Source organism: Malania oleifera, chromosome 10 (assembly GCF_029873635.1).
Source record: "Malania oleifera isolate guangnan ecotype guangnan chromosome 10, ASM2987363v1, whole genome shotgun sequence".
NCBI classification, from domain to species: domain Eukaryota; kingdom Viridiplantae; phylum Streptophyta; class Magnoliopsida; order Santalales; family Ximeniaceae; genus Malania; species Malania oleifera.
The window spans coordinates 30559130-30575293 of NC_080426.1; the positions used below are offsets into that span (position 1 = coordinate 30559130).

General features: G+C 33.5%; 2 protein-coding genes across 8 annotated transcripts in view; one reads left to right on the forward strand and one right to left on the reverse strand.

The window, feature by feature from the left end:
* The first annotated feature begins 1934 nt into the window (after positions 1–1934).
* LOC131166102 (phosphatidylinositol N-acetylglucosaminyltransferase subunit P) lies at positions 1935–4960 on the forward strand. 3 transcript variants are annotated; one of them, XM_058124391.1, is made up of 5 exons: positions 1935–2248; positions 2546–2845; positions 3646–3718; positions 4369–4487; positions 4681–4960. In XM_058124391.1, the coding sequence occupies exons 2-5, from the start codon at positions 2659–2661 to the stop codon at positions 4803–4805; spliced, it is 504 nt and encodes a 167-aa protein (XP_057980374.1). In that variant the 5' UTR covers positions 1935–2248; positions 2546–2658; the 3' UTR covers positions 4806–4960. The 3 variants fall into 3 exon arrangements, with proteins under 3 accessions (XP_057980374.1, XP_057980372.1, XP_057980373.1); XM_058124389.1 differs by having other exon boundaries at positions 1955–2248; positions 2589–2845; XM_058124390.1 differs by having other exon boundaries at positions 2013–2346; positions 2589–2845.
* Positions 4961–6461: 1501 nt separating this feature from the next.
* LOC131165366 (uncharacterized) overlaps positions 6462–16164 on the reverse strand; it is a 46217-nt gene continuing 36514 nt past the window's right edge. For 2 of the 5 annotated variants that reach the window (XM_058123089.1, XM_058123091.1), the window contains 3 exons: positions 13500–13612; positions 7870–8076; positions 6462–7313 (listed from right to left, as the gene is read on the reverse strand). In XM_058123089.1, the coding sequence (XP_057979072.1) occupies positions 7254–7313; positions 7870–8076; positions 13500–13612 (380 nt within the window). In that variant the 3' untranslated portion in view covers positions 6462–7253. Of the gene's footprint in view, positions 8077–13499; positions 13613–16164 lie in introns of all 5 variants that reach the window. The other 3 variants (XM_058123088.1, XM_058123090.1, XM_058123092.1) reach the window with 2 other exon arrangements.

Here is a 16164-nt window from a genome sequence, read left to right on the forward strand (position 1 = left end):
TGTCGATGGCTTCGACAAGGGCGCTGAGAAATCTTGGAGGGACACCATGGGTTTTGTTTGACTACTTGATGAAGATGATATCATTGCAACGCGGTTCACAAATAGTTGGAAATTATTTAAGTTTTGCTTTTCAGATTGTTAAATTAGTGGGCAGGACTAATGGTTACATTTACTATTCATTTGATACTTAGTATGATTTTTGTTCTTCAAAAATAGCCCTTTGGCGTATATGTCAATAAATGAGTGTAGTAGTAAATTGTGTTCATATTTAAAATTAAAAGTCTGAAATGAAAATAACAGAGAAGATCAATGAGCTCAGGAAAAATAAGGGCTTGTGAGCCCTTCATCTTGTGTTGTAAGACAGTTTTTGAAATGATGGATGGATTTTGAAATTTGGAGATTTGAAAAGAATATTATTTTAAATTATATCTTGTTTTAGTGGGACACTCGAAATTCTTGTTCTTAAATCTACGGTAAATTTTATTTTCTAGAAATTAAGTCAATTTTGTGTAATTTTTAAAAAATATTAATGTCGTATTTGATTTTGAATATCAGTTCTTATTTTTCATATTAATTTTTAAAAAATTATAAAAAAAAATAGTTAATTAAATATTTTTATAACATTTGTATGAAGTAAATGAACACCAATAAATAGTTTGGGTGTTGTATATTTGTGAAAACAGTTTTATTTTTTATTTTTAAAAAATTATCAAAATGTTATATTATTTTTTATTTTTTAAAAAAATTTATATTAAAAAAAGTTGAAAAACATCTTTTCATTATTTTTAAAATTTTAAAATTTTACTTTATATATGGAAGCATGGAGTTCGATCTTCAACTTTAATTTAAATGGATTATGAATAAAATTTCTTTTAAATTTAAAAAAATTTAAATTCAAATCTCAAAATTCATAATTTTAGATATTATTGAATATAAAAAATAAAAAAAATTTATGTCCATTTTAAAATTAAAAAAGTTAAAAAAAATTATTTTACTTATTTAAATAAACTCTTTATTTTTTATTTTTTTAAAATGAATTTTAAAAAATTTAAAAATAAGATAAAGCTTTTATAAGTCTTTGAAAAATTAAAAATTAGGAACGAAAAAGGTTTTGAAAACTATATGGGTTGCAAAACCAAAGCAAAAAATTATATCTTTTTAAGGAGGAGATCCTCTATTAGATAGTTTTATTTTTTAAAAAAGATTTTAAAATACTTCTTCTATTGTTCATCTTTTCTACCGAATAAAAGGATGCAATAATGAAAAATAATATAATTATTTTTTTAACTAAAAAAAAATAAAAAGTCTAGCAGTTTTGTCGCCCATGGCTGATTTAATAGACATCTAATGAAATAACAATTTCAATTTGAAAAACTTGTCTTTTTTTTTTTCAAAAATATTGTACCGGATATTGTACATGTTCTTCCCATCAAAGTAATCCAAAACGAAATCCCTAATAACCAAGAGTTGCCACGTCCAAACACACATATATAATTCAATCTCTCATCATTTGTTAATTATATGATTAGTTGTTTTTGATAATTAATTGGGAATGATTTTTGTCATTACAAGGCCAGGCCAACACCCATCACGTACAGTTCTTCGTACTTCCTAATCAACCTGTACTTATTGCCAAATTAACATGACATTAATGTAGTAGCCGTCAATCGATTAAAGTTATCCCTAATTAATTATTCCACAGTTAATCACTTTCTACGACCCTTTTTTTCCCGACTCAAATTGCATGAATTTGTGTTCAAATTATTTAAAAAAATTTATTTAAATTGTCAACACAGATTGCCAATTGGATTTTACGATTTTGGCTCTTGTATAATTTATCTAGAATAAATAATTACTACAAAATTATTTCAAATATTTAATTAATTATTTATGATTTAATGCTTAAATGATTTTACTTATTAATTATTTTCAAGTTGGGACTGTCAGCCGAACCGGCCACTTAATTAATGGGTTCGGACCGAATCACCTGGTTCGCTCCCGGGTTTCGCTGATCAGCTGGAGACCAGTTGCATGTCGCCGTTAAAGCTCTATGCTCCTTTTTTACGGTCCAGCGGCCTCCTCGTCGCTGTCTCTTCCGTCCTTCTCTCCTCCCTCCTTCCAACGTCGGAGTGAAAGAAGTAGAATCCCCGCACTCTCTTGCATTTCGAGTTCCAATTCCGAACAATCTACCGGGAGAATTGAGGATAAAGTCTCTGCATTTTTCCGACTCTGGATTCAACAAGATCAGGTCTAGGGCTCCTTCTAAACCCCACTCACCAGCCATTGATATTTGAGGATCACATCAGCTCTCTCTCTCTCTCTCTGCTAAATTCCGCTTCGTAATTGGTCCTCTATTTCGTTTTCCTCCTTTCGCTTTCATCCTTTTTTCCGCTCTTCTCTTCTTCTTTGCTTGGTTTTTTTTCATTCTGTTTTTAATTTTACTGGAGTGAAAGAAATTATCAAAAATTTGTTTTTAGAAAACAGTTTCATGAGAAATTGAAGGCATAATGAATGCATTAGGATATCTGATTTCCTCCTTCTGCAGAAAAAGCCATCATTGATCATTTGGTGTTTGTTTGGCTGCGCAGCCAGTAGCTATTGGGACTTGGCAGCCATCTAGTAGAAGAAGGCTGGCACATTGAAAGAGCAGGGTAATCCATGGCAGATCTTCGTTCTGTCAGTAGCCCCAGAAGGATCCTCAGTTTTAATAAAAGGAGGAGAGCAACCGTGTTCGTTTCTGACCCAGATGATAAGGCTTCTGGTTTTGGCTTGTCTGGAGACCATGGTCCCAAGACTTCTGAAGTTTATGGCTTTGTGGGTTCCATAACCACGGTTGTTGCTACAGGTCTGCCTCCTAATCTCTTGCCTTTAGAATATATGCAGTGTGCTTTCTCACTATCTCCATGAATCTAGACGAACTTGAAGTTGCTTTAGTTATATATTAATAGATAATTTCATAATTAAGCAACAATGCATATGTTTCCTTCGTAGTTTTAGATTTCGTAAGTCCTTGTCTCAGCCTTGCAGCCCTTAAAATTTGTATGTCAATTGGAAAACAGAAAACAAACTGAAAGCTGCTGGGGCTTATGAAAAATCTTTTTTAAAAAGAAAAATGCACGTTTGGTAAGAAGGAATTGAATTTATCACTTGATTTCTTCTTATTCTTCTTTTTTTATTCCATTCCATTTCCACCTCATTCCATTATGTGAACCAAACAGGACAGAAAGTGTTGTTCCATTGTTGTCATACCATAGCCTCATTTGCTTATTGCTCCTATCCTGTTGAATTCCCTTACCTTATGTTTGGGAGCATGGATTTTGGACCTTGGATTTGAATTTGTGTGAATTGAACAAAATGTAATATAAAATTGCATTAAATTTCTTTCAAATCCGAGACTCAAAATCCATCTTACCAAACACGTTGCAATAATTTTGTTCCTAGTCCGACTGCTTTATCATGTTGAGTAATATTTTCATTACTTATACGGAGCTTAGTCTCTCAGATGTGTTTGACTAGTGTACTATATGTCCTTTGGGATATTTGTTCCTTTTTAGCATTTCATTAGATGGATTAGAAAAAAATACTTTGTGATATGGACCATCTGGTAAGTTCTGATACATGACCAAGCTTATTTTCTGCAAGCAGTTATATTCTTTATATGGGCATATGTTCCTGAACCTTGGCTACATTCAATTGGGATTAATTACTATCCTAGCAGGTCAGCAAATTGGTTTTCATTCTTTTGTTTGCATTCTTGGGCTGTAGCTAGCAAAAATGAATCGGCTGTATGCTTTTCTTTTTCACATAAGGAAATTCTTGGTATTTGGTAAGCTCTTATTTTTTAAAAAATAATGGTGCATTGAAAATTTTCTTTGCCAAGTCAAATATTGGGGAAACATTTCTGCTTCCTTGGCAAAATAAAATTTTTCATGTAAAACCTTCAAATTTATGACAACTTTAAAATATGGTTTCGTTATGCAAAATTGGTTAGAATGTGCTTGAATCTAATTGAACCTAAATGAATGTTGTTGTTGTTGTCATTGTCATTGTCGTTGTTATTATTATTATTATTATTATTATTACAGAGGCTGAAGCTGAGGTGACAGCAATGGTAAAGAAAAAAAAAATCCATGGAAGAATTTGAAATTTTTTTGCTGTTTTGGTGCATTATGTTAACTAATAATTAAGAAATATTTGGCAACTTTGAATTGAAAAATAATTGCCTTCAAATTTGAAATCTATGAGTTTGGATTTGAGCCAAAAAGTCGCCTAGAAAACTCATTCAAACTAGTGGTATCCTAGGTGGTATTATTTCTTTTTGGATTTTGATTTGGTAACAAATTGCTAAATTGATATTTGCTTTCTTAGGTATTGGGCATTGGCGGTGCCAGCTTATGTTATGGTGACAGTAGTTTCAGCATTGGGTTTTTACATTGGTCTCAATTTCATTGCAACCCCTCCACCAAATTCCTTAAACACAATGTTTGGTAAGTCTTAACTTGCCTTTCAAGAGATCCATCCTAGGATTTTCTCGAACTTTAGACGGTTTCATTTTTAATTTTCTCCTTCTAATAAAATCTGTTTAAGCTTGAAATATATTTGTCAATTTAGGAGAATTTTCATACCTTGCTTACTCCTTGTAGCGTCTTAATTTTGATTCTGTGATATTTTGTTCTGCAGATGAATTTAGTAGGGAGCCTCTGAGCTCTACACCTTCAGTGGAAGGAGATGAGCAGCCCATTGATCCCATTTTTGATATTGGCATCAACCAAATAAATGATCTCATGTTTAATGATGTTAAGTGAGTTGATGACAATCTAACCTTGGGTATTATTGTTGACTCACTGTTCCATACCCAGTTTATGTTTTTCTTTTTTTCGAACTTTTTGGAAGTAAATATATGTTGGTCTACCCAGGCTTGTGTCTGGGGATTTTAATGACACGCCCAATTTGTCAAAAAGCAGAACAGAGAAGCTCATTTCTAGATCTTGCAGAAGTATTCTATATTACCTTTCACCATTACTAAACCAGTATATACTTACATGGTCATTTGTTCTGATTCCGGGCAAGGAATTTGTAGCACAAGGGAACAACTAGTAGCTAACCCAGATTAGATGCAGCCTTTTTCCAGTGAACCCTCAGCACGTTAGTTGTGTATTGGGTGACCAGGAATTGCTCGCTGAAAGCGAGGAAGAAGTCCATTGGATGAGAGTATGGAACATCTAAAGATTGGAGACTTGCGAGATTGACAAAGCCAAAACTAGTTCTTCTCATGCTAGGAAATTATCTTCAAGGGTACCCCCTACTTCTAAAGGTCTACACTACGTTTGGTTTTTTTTTTGGTTTTTGGGGCAGCTGGGTTTGTTTTTTGAATATCTTATTCAATCACAAGAAGATGCTTGGAAAACTGCTAGGTCTATAGTATTACACTTCATCCCAATGGAATCATACATTTATACCCCCTTTCAAGCTGACAAACCTACATGGTATGGCAGTCTTCGAAGCAAGTTCACAAGCAAGAGAGCTTGTGCACAGCTACAGATAATATGCAGTACCCATCCCACAATAGATAAGAGGTTAATGTTGAATTCAAAAATAGGCTCAAATTTAATCAATATCAAAATTTTTAAACTTCAACTTTTTATTTAAATATATATATTCGAGTTCAAATAAAAATAAAAGGCTCAACATGTCAAGTAGGCTTGTGAACAGTATTTCAAAATTTGAACTTCATTTATTTACTTGAGTGGTTTGAGTTTGACTTAAGTAGGACCAAGTTGAGTCCTGTTAGAGATTCAAATTTGAACCATGCGCCAATAATTAGCTAGGTACATATTATCATGTGAGTGGATCATATTTTCAGGTGTCGGTCACACATACAAGGGTGGAGATTGGAAGGGCTCAACTTTGTGAGACCCTCATTGTTTGGACAAAATCATGAAATTTAATAGGCTTGAGTGCCCAATGTTTTGCCAGATTGAGGCCAAAATTATTACATTAAACCTTCCTAGATGCAAGTATATGGAGGCTATTCAAAAATCGCTCATTCCAAGGACAAACAAGATGTGAAAGAAAGATAAAAATATAAAAAATGTGAAACCTTGGAGAATAGTTTTGATGCTGTTTTGCTATCCTTGTAGAAAAAAGAAGAGAGAAATTGGTAGCTCTACTCAAAAAAAAAAAAAAAAAAATGATATTTTAAAATATTATTCAAGAAGAAAAATATTCTTTAAAAAAAAAATGGTATTTTGAGGTTTATTGGAACATAATGTCCAGAATCGGGGCTAGTCTATGCAAATCAATCGCAAACATAGACTGCTTTTAAATAACCAATAAAATGGCCTGAAGCATTTTTTCTCACCAGCAACACTTTGGTTATCAGCTCAAGAATCGTTGCCCTCCAATTTTCCTGTGTACACTGCTGTGATCTTATAGAGCAAACTGATTCTGGGTACAGAGAATTGAATAGATTTCACATCTTAAACATATTCCATTGATGCAAACATAGCACAATCATCTACCCAAAATTTTACATAATATATGTATACAGATCCTTTTAGTTTAATGAAAAAGAAAAAACATGGTTAAACAGCATCATAAAGATTGACAGAATTTGGAACCAAAAGATAACAAGTCCCTAAGCAAAGTCAAATAATGCAGCAACAAGTCCAGGGGGAACAACTGTTAATTTGCATAGCACCCACGGTAGTTTGATAAATAACCCTCAGATGAGCAAGGCAATACCGAAATTGATCAATTATAACCATGAAATGAGCAAATGGTAGCCGGTCAATAGACTCCAGCTGGTCTCCACACATCACTTGCAAAGTGTACCGTCCCAGATTTCCAGCTCATTCACAAGCTGAGCCCAATAACAACAGCCGAAGAGATGGAAATACAAAAACTATGCCATAAACTCAAAGATGGTTAGCTAATGAAAGTACAGTATTGGCGCCACAACATCTGAAGATCGGTAAATTTGACTCCATCCTGTCATCAACTGAGCTGTGTGCATTGCATCAATGCCACTGTATATGAGCCCAAAAGGAAGTGTGAAGTATTTGGCAGGCATCCAAATGGTGATGGCCTCGGGCAGTTTTCGGCCAGCTTATGGGACTCAAGTCAGCTCAATATCCTTGGGTATTGTCAAAATGATGTGAGCCATCAATTCTTTGACTATAAATATTCACAACAGCTTGTTCTCTCAGGAATCAAGGAATCCCTCAAGTAAGAACTTGATTTTTTAGGTTGCTCTATGGAGCTTGAATCCTGGCCTTCTGAGAAATCAGAAGCTCATGCACTCTACCCTTCAGCTGCAAGGGACAAACATTACTTCTGAATTGACATCGGGGAACAAGTTAGGAAACCAAAGTGGCAAGAAATTTCAACAAGAATTACAAAAACAGGGGGGAGAATCCAATAATGGATTTCATTGAGCAGAAAAGCAGCAAATGCTAGTAAAAACATGAATCATAACAGCTCTTAAATAACAAGGGATATATAAGAAATATTATTATCTTTTGTAATAATTTCAACAAAAGATTTTGAAATTTCTCAACAGTAGTACATAGACGACCAATCCAAAGATGAAATTCAGCGACATCAACAGTTCACATATTGAAAAATTAAATGTAAATATTAAAGCACGCCATTCTGTCATAATTCTCTAATTTCAACTTCAGTATCCATGAATGGAGAAACATATATAAAAGCCAATAAATCTCCCAAGTTGCACCACATGCAATGGAGATGGCACAGAGGCAAAAGGAAGAGAATCCCATTTCAACTGGTCTTCCCTGCAGGCTATAAAGACCAGAATTTGACCAAGTAGGGAATTTTTTTTAAAGAAAAAATAAAAGAAGAAATCACCTCACTGAGTCCTGCTTCATCCTTTACTGATACATGGATGGCTCCATTTGGTCCCATTTTCCGGTACCTTGCCAACTCAAGATGATCAGAATCCCCATCCTCTGTGACGAAGACAACAGGAGAATTTTGCAGCAGATCACACTTGGAGACAACATCAAGCCAAAGATGATTGCTGAACCTTTCTCTTATTTCTTTGTATATGATGTACTGCATTAACCATTGGAATCAACCAGAAAACCAATTCAGTACGCAAAGTAGTTAGTTAAAGGAGCTTTTCCCAGATGGGAGACAGACTAGAGATGATAGCAACTATGCTTTTACAAAATACACCTTCATTTCGAAGATTTTGAGGGCAAATCCTTCTTGGGGATAAGAATCCTCGGCTAAGGAAATTAAGACTATAAAACTTAAGATTTGGCTTGCATGTGAATGGGTGGGATGCTAATTTGGGGATTAGATGTTCTTCTAAAAGCCTGTGGAGGTGTATTTCTCAAATTTACCCCCATCTTCATTCCTCATACTAATTTTGTTTTGGGTAATTGTTCTTGAATTCTTCTTCGAGAAAGATATTTGGGTGGGCAATACCCACTGTCTTTATCTTTTCCTCGTCTTATTGCTTGTCTTCTGGGCATAGTGATGTCATCTCTTTTTTTATTTCTGGAGGTGATTTGTGTTCCTGGGATTTCCATTTTCACAGAACTCTGAAATGATATGGAGGTGGAGGAGCTTTCTTCTTTGGTATTGGAGAATTGTCGTCCTTCCGTCAGCAGGGATAATCGTGTTGTTGTTCTTTAGATTCTTCAGGGGTTTATTCTCACAAATCTTTCTTTAATCTATTGACTAATGCTAACATCTCCTTTCTGCTCCAAAAATCTACTTGGAGGCCAAAGTTCCTTCAAAATCAAGGCTTTTATTTGGTTGATTGGTCTTCATAGTGGAATGCCAACAATCTGTTGCAGAGAATGAGACCTTCAAAGACACTTTCTCCCATTGCATGTTCTTCATGTCTTGATAGTTCAGAAACAGCTCTCCATTTTTGCATTGGACTATTGGTTAGAATATTTGGAATAAGCTTTTTGATCTCCTGGGAGCGATTTAGATTTGTCCGTAAGGTGGAGGAATTGTTGGTCATCCCCTTTTCTGGTTCTGGTAGAAGGAAGCAGATGTTTTGAAGTGTACAGTTTTTGCTGTTCAGTGGGGTTTATGGTCGGAACAAATGCCCAGGAAAAAGCAGGATTCCTGTTTGTTATGGGAGAAGCTTCATCATATAGCCTTGCTTTGGGGTGCTGCTGCTGATTGTTTTAAAGGAGTAAGGTTTTTCAATATTCAATGGGATTGGCTAGCTTTATTAGTGAGTGGCTGTTTTTTATTTTTATTTTTTATTTTTTTTCTTCATTTTGTTTACGAGGATTTCTTACTCTCCTCTGTATATGTTCTTTCTATTCTAATGGATTCATCTTCTTTTGTTATCAGGGGGGAAAAAAACACCATCTCAATCGCAACTCCTAAAAGGTAATTTCTTTTCCTTTGTATGGCATAACAATTAAGCAAAGATGAGGTTTTGTTTGTCAAAAAAAAATTCATGTCTCTCTATTTAAAGGGAAAAAGGCTTTCCTATGACTGACCCTTTAGGCTTCTGCATCACTGCTATAAAACAGCTTCCACTGAATTTAGAAAAACGTTCTCTAGATAAATATAAAAAATACAAAAATCCAGAGAATATTCCCCAAATAAAAAAATTCAGCTACCATTGGATAGATATAGAATCAGACCACCTAAAAAGTTATCCAACAGTAACAAGTCTCTGCTTTGGAAGAAATGACATTCATCTGAACAAACAAAACCTTTGCTTGTATCAGTTTTGTGGCCAACAGATGCTCCTTCATGACAATGAAAAAGTAATGCCAGGGTACAGACAGTCAAACAGACAAGGATTTTGATTTTTTTAAATGTCGTAATGCAGATTACAATTTCAGTTCAACTTCAAAAGTTAAGAATGAATCAACAGGGAGAAAAAAGATTTGGCCTATGATTTGTCAGAAGACATGGCTCTAAAAACAGATGCATGGAGTCATGGACAAGAAGAATTCATATAAATAATGACCAAGTAATTGGCATAAAAGAGGTTTTTTTTTTTTTTCCACTACACTTGCTAAGCAACATGCCTCAAATTATTAAGAAAGAGGATAAATAAAGGAGAAATCACCAACAATGAAAATAAGGAACTGAAACAGCAGCACATCTTAAATTATAGTTCTAAAAATGGTGGCAGTCCACACTTTTCACAGTTGTAATTCAACAGTAGCAGTCGTTTTATGTTTCATAATGTCAAACGAATACCACATTCATAAATTCATTATCATATTAGAAAAGTTGTTTGAAAACATATAGAATCACATGTTTTGACTCCTGAATCTTACAAACTGATGTGTTAAAATGTTTTTTATCAAATTTTAAATCAACTTACATATAACAATTACTAAAAACGTTGAATGTTACATTGGTTTTCTTGTCACTAAGTGGGGCAAAAGGCCTTATATTTGTAGCTCACTATTTTAAAGAGTATATGTAATATAAATTAAGGAATCATAAAAATAATGAAACATAAACAACAGAACATTTTCATATTTCATAACTCATTGAATAATCACATAAACATACAAACATTTAATTAAGCATACAAAATATGGATCAAAGAATGGAGGGCACCAGTCTTCACATTGAAGTATTCTTTTTTTTGTTCCTTTTTTTTTTGTTCTTCCGGGGGTTGGGTGGGGGGGGGGGGGTGGTGTACCACAAACATTAATTTTTAACCAATAAAAGATTTTTTTTCCAAAATACAATTTTCACTCTTCCATGTAAAAGATGGTTTGCATACCTCCATTAGTTTAATCTTAATTTTTGCGTTTCATTCCTGACTATTTGTAGCAAATAGAATTAATATGGTTTACAGATACTATTTTCAATTTATAGAAAAAGCATAAAAAAAAAAAAAAGGAGGTAGCCCGGTGCACAAAGCTCCCGCGTATGCGGGGTTTGGGGAAGGGGCGGACCACAATGGGTCTATAGTACGCAGCCTTACCTTGCATTTTTGCGAGAAAAAGCATGTTTTTCTAAAAATAAAAAATACGAAATTAGTGTAGAAATTTATTTTAAGCAATTCACAGTCAGTCTAAAACAGCCCATAGTTTTAAAAAATGGTGGCAGACCACGATATGATTATGGCAGCGGATTAGCAGTTGCAGTCATTTCAGATGTTACACAATGTGTAATGGATGTAGTGTTTATGAGATTAGAAAACTTGTTAAACTGCAGTTGCTATAATCTTACTTCGATTTGAATTGTACGATTGACTTGATTCACTAGCCTACCAATTTGAATCCAGTAGGCCAATCGAATTACCAAGAATTGACCTTGAATCATACAATTCTCAATTTGAATCTTAGAGATTCATGATTCAAATCTTCTGATTTGCGATTCAATAACCATTTACATACGACTCATCTCCAATAGATCCAGTTGGTTTCCTATCAAGCCCAATTATTTTAAAAAGGAGACACTATTGGCATTCCACATTTATCTTTTAATTTATTAAATGAAAATTTTACCCCTTGATTCTTAATTTTCAAAAAAGATAAAAAAAGAGGGGTCAAATTTGTTATTTCATTATGTCAAGGAAAAAAAAAAAGCGTAGTGCAAGTGGTATTTTTTGGAGGCCATAATAGTGCCTCCCTTTAAAAATCTAAAAATTAACTAATTTTTAATGCAAAATAAACAATGTCTTTTTCCAAGTGACTTAATAATCAAAATAGACAAAATCTTTCTACTTTTATCTATTTTGAATTGTTTTCAAAATTTTAGTTTCCTAACTTCTTTCTAGAGTTTGACAATTCCATAAATCTCCATCCAGTTGATTCTCAAGAATAATTTATTCTAGAAGTGTTTAAATATGGAGACATTTTGATGTTCAACATTTCAAAAGTGGGATACCTTACTTTTTCAACTTTCTAATAAATAGTATGTTTTTCATCCACACCTAGATGTTTATGTGCATATATTGGCTTACATGATCATTCAATTTTCATCAATATATTTCATTTTAATGTATCTTGTTTGTTTTAGATATATATATACATTTATTCTACAGCAGATTTTTAGAATTTGTGCGGCCTTACAGTTTGATTCTCAATTCTTGATTCGCAAAACTAAGATTTGGAATCCTACTCGACAACTTTGGTTAAACTTATATTTCGCATGTTTTACTACAAAATCTTGCATACTAATATCTTAAATGATTATCACCAAAATTGTAGATCAAGTTACAAAGCATATGTTAAACATGCTGAATATCATATTTGTTCTTTTGTTACTGAAGGGAGAAAATCCTCCTGGCTGTAGTTGCTAGCCACCATTTATTTGAGTATAAATCTAATATAAACTAAGAACTCATTAATAATAAAACATAGTTACATTTCACATTTTTTCATAGCATAATCACAAACATCTAGAATCAAAAAATAAGTGGTGAGGACAATGAAGCAAAGATTACTAATACTAACTGGTTTCATATTTCAGTTTGAATCCAATTTTTTTAGCAATTCAAGGATGTAGATGTCTGTTAAAAATATAATTTCTAACCAGTAGAAGAAAAATCATCCAAAATATGACTTTTGTCTTTTGCTCCCATACATAACAGACAGTTTGTTCATCATCAATTATAAGTTAAATAATGTGTATTTGGTAGTAAATATGATGAATATAGTTTATAAATTCAGTCTTGAGTTTTAAAGCTGGAAATGTCTTCAAAAAGTACAAAATTAGTGTAAAAATTGTTGAAGCAATTCCAGAAGGCATGACAAACTGTAGTGGAGACACCTGGAACAGAGCATACAGCCAGACACCAAAATGAACCATATCGGGGTGATACAGACGTGCATCAGGACACTTATGAGATGTTATATCCATAACGTTATCAGAAAGGTTAATGGCCAATTTTTAAAAATATGAAACGGCCTACAGCAGTTCATGATGGCCTGCAATAGGGTGTAATGGTTATTATGGTAATGCAGCTGACGGGTTACAGATGTGAATTACACTTCAGAGATATTGTCCTACAGTTTACACAATAGCAGTGATGAAACCTGTACATAAGGGCACTAATGACCAATTTTTAGAACCATATCTGAAATCCATTTAAAACAAAATAGATACCATACACACACTGGCTATTGGAGCCAGAAGGCAGTTTCTTGGTTTTCATATTGTTTTATTCTCACCATTACTTCATCAAATCTATTAGAAAAGATTCAAAAAAAATTTGGACTTGTAAGCAAATCAGAATGATGCATAAAGATTCCCATGGCAGGAAGCAATATTATACTGTGATAGGAAACTAGTACTTTCTCAGAAGGTGATTTAGAAAGGAAATTTAAAGAAAAAAAAAAATGAAATGCATGCATCCAAAAATACCATGGAAAGTGTTCAATTCTATTATCCATCAAAACAATCTTGGTACTAACTGATACCCAACCACAGTGTGCATGTGCACGTATGCATGCTCATTTTGTATGCACCACAACATAATGTTTAAGGTCCTGACTATATCTTTGAAACACAAGGATTCTTAATACCTGATCAGAAGGTGACATCCCACATTCTCCAGACAGATCGTGAACGTACAGAACTGCAGTTGGCAAATGTGAGAGGACTGCAAGCGTCAACTTTTCCAAATTGTTCCTGTCCGCTGCAGTTTTTTTTTTTTTCGGGGGGGGGGAGGTTAGAGACAACCGTAGAAGGAAAAAATATGTAAATCAAGAGAAAATACAAATCTGTTTTTACAAAATCCTAGTGTACAACAAGATATTGTGTATGGATTATGCAATCATATTCCATCAATTGATTCAGTAAATGACAGTCCACAGACTTCACTTTGCCAACCAATTGGTATAAGCATCATGAAACCTTTTTCCATACCAAATTCTAGAATAACTTTAATAATCCAGTTCATCATTCTCTTCCCTTTGCAAGAAGGGATTGGAAACCATGAACATTGAGCCTGCCTAAAAAAACTGATTATAGATGTGATACTGTTGGTAAATGACATTATTTTAAAAAGAAATCTCAAGATTGCTTATTTCTTCAAGCATAACCAAGGTATTAGATTTCGATTTCGAATCAAATTTCGAAGCTCCAAAAGTATGGAAATTTTGACGAAAATTTCGATTTCGATTTGAAAAAATAATGGAAATAAGTAGTAAAGCTTGGAATTCTTTTACAAAGCTTTAGAAATGATTAATAGACATAACAATGTAAGTTTTAGGACTAATATATTACAAGTAAATACATCTATGCTGCGTATGAGGTGGAGAAGTTGTAATATAATATGTGCATCAAACATATTTGTAAGATAATGTCCATTAAACATATTTAGTGAATCAGTTAATACAAATGAAATTCAAAAATCATTTAAATATTATTTATTATACAAATAATGATAAAAACATGAATGGTTAAATAAAATGTCATTGTAAGTTTACTTCTTCATAAATTTCAAAAGCACTTGTAATGATATTTTGTTTCGATAAAAAATAAATAAAATAAATTGAGAGAAATTTCTCTTCACTTCTAAATCTCTAATTTGCATTCCAGGAAAATTGCATTGCATAGTTCAAATTTCAATAAGTTTCGCTAAAATTTCGAGATTTCGATAAATTTCGGATGATTCGTTGAAATTATGCAAGACGGAAATCAATTGCCATTTCGATTTCGAGGGTGATGGAAATCGGAAATTTCGACAGAAATTTCGACAATTTCGTGGAAATTTAAGACCATGAGCATATCTGCCAATTAGAAATTCTATGTAAAATAAAACGATCGTCCATTTGGATTGCAGAATTGGAATTGAATTTATGATTGTAATTCTAATTCCATTTTCATCAGAATTGGAATTGTGTCTGAATTATAATTTGACAATGGTGGTGGCCAGCCGCTGGCAATGCTGGCTCATACATGGTTGAAGATAGTGGTAGAAAACAGTGGTCATCAATAGTGGTCACTGGTCAGTCATGGTCACTGGTGGTGGCAGCCAGTTGTGGTTTGGCAATGGAGGCTAGAAGTGGTTGACAATGGTGGTAGTGGTAGCATGGATTTTTTTTTTGTTTTTTTTAATAGTAAAAGAAGAATTTCACTAATAGATTGAGAATATACAGCCAGGAGAATAAGGCATCTCCTTAGTAAAGTCTAGAAAAATCCAGACAAAAAACAAAGAAAAAACTGGGAAACTAAAAAAAAAGTAAGTAAAACCATGGTGGTAGCATAGAATTTTAATTCTGAACCTCCCATTATAAACCCTCTATTGTGCCTTTACTAGCCATTTGATTTAAAGAACCTCTGAGGATCCAAAAACTGTAAGCTTGGAAACCTAGATGCCCAAGTTTGGTTTGTACTGAAAGTGGCAAGCACTTGGAGAGTTTTTGGGAATTGAGCAGGGAGTCACAATTACAAATTAAAAAACTAGCAACACCCGAATGCCAATTCCAATTCCAATTCCGTGCTCAATCCTGTGTGCCCATTGGTGCCTAAATTGATTTTCTATTCACAGGATACACCCCTTATCCATCATGGTTTTCAACTTGCACCTAATCTCTCTTTGCTAATTTTCTGCACTTCTTTGAGCATATCCAATCATGATTAATTAACTCCCCTTCCTTTGCTTTCCAGAACATGTTCTCATACCCAGATAAATAAATAATACAGCGAACAAGCATGCATTTTAGCATAATAGTAACTCACAAATGAAAACATTCAAACAAAGAACTCTGGTGGCCGGAATACTGGATTAGCATGGATTTGGGTGCATTGGTCTTGTCTAACGAGACCAACTTTTCTTTCAGAAATGGCACACAAATTGCCAAGGACGGTAGAAAAGGTATGTTATACAACCTCCACTGATTTAAAAAATTAATGAATAATGATCATCATATGAAGTTAAATTCAGTCAGGCCCCAGCCTGAAGTGATGAGTTAACCCTATCAGCTGCTTTTATCCATATAATTTTTTTTTTCAAAAAAAGAAAAAAGAAAAAAAACACACACATCACTGCTCAACTTATACAAGGAACAATTTTTAACCACGAGACCAAGCACTGATGCTGCTCCTTAAATAAATTTAGGGAACTTTCTAAATCGAGGGACAATCAGATCAGGTGATTATACATAATTGACCATTTTTCTTCTATGCACAAAAAAACAATTTCTTGCCATTGGACCATTGATGATGCTAAATAGATTTAGCAGA

What these genes read in the sequence shown, in the direction of transcription:
- LOC131166102 (XM_058124391.1), top strand. Translation starts at nt 2,659, where the DNA reads ATGGCAGATCTTCGTTCTGTCAGTAGCCCCAGAAGGATCCTCAGTTTT. An exon ending in ATTAATTACTATCCTAGCAG is followed by an intron (nt 3,719 to 4,368) that starts GTCAGCAAATTG and finishes TTGCTTTCTTAG; the next exon opens with GTATTGGGCATTGGCGGTGC. An exon ending in TTCCTTAAACACAATGTTTG is followed by an intron (nt 4,488 to 4,680) that starts GTAAGTCTTAAC and finishes TTTGTTCTGCAG; the next exon opens with ATGAATTTAGTAGGGAGCCT.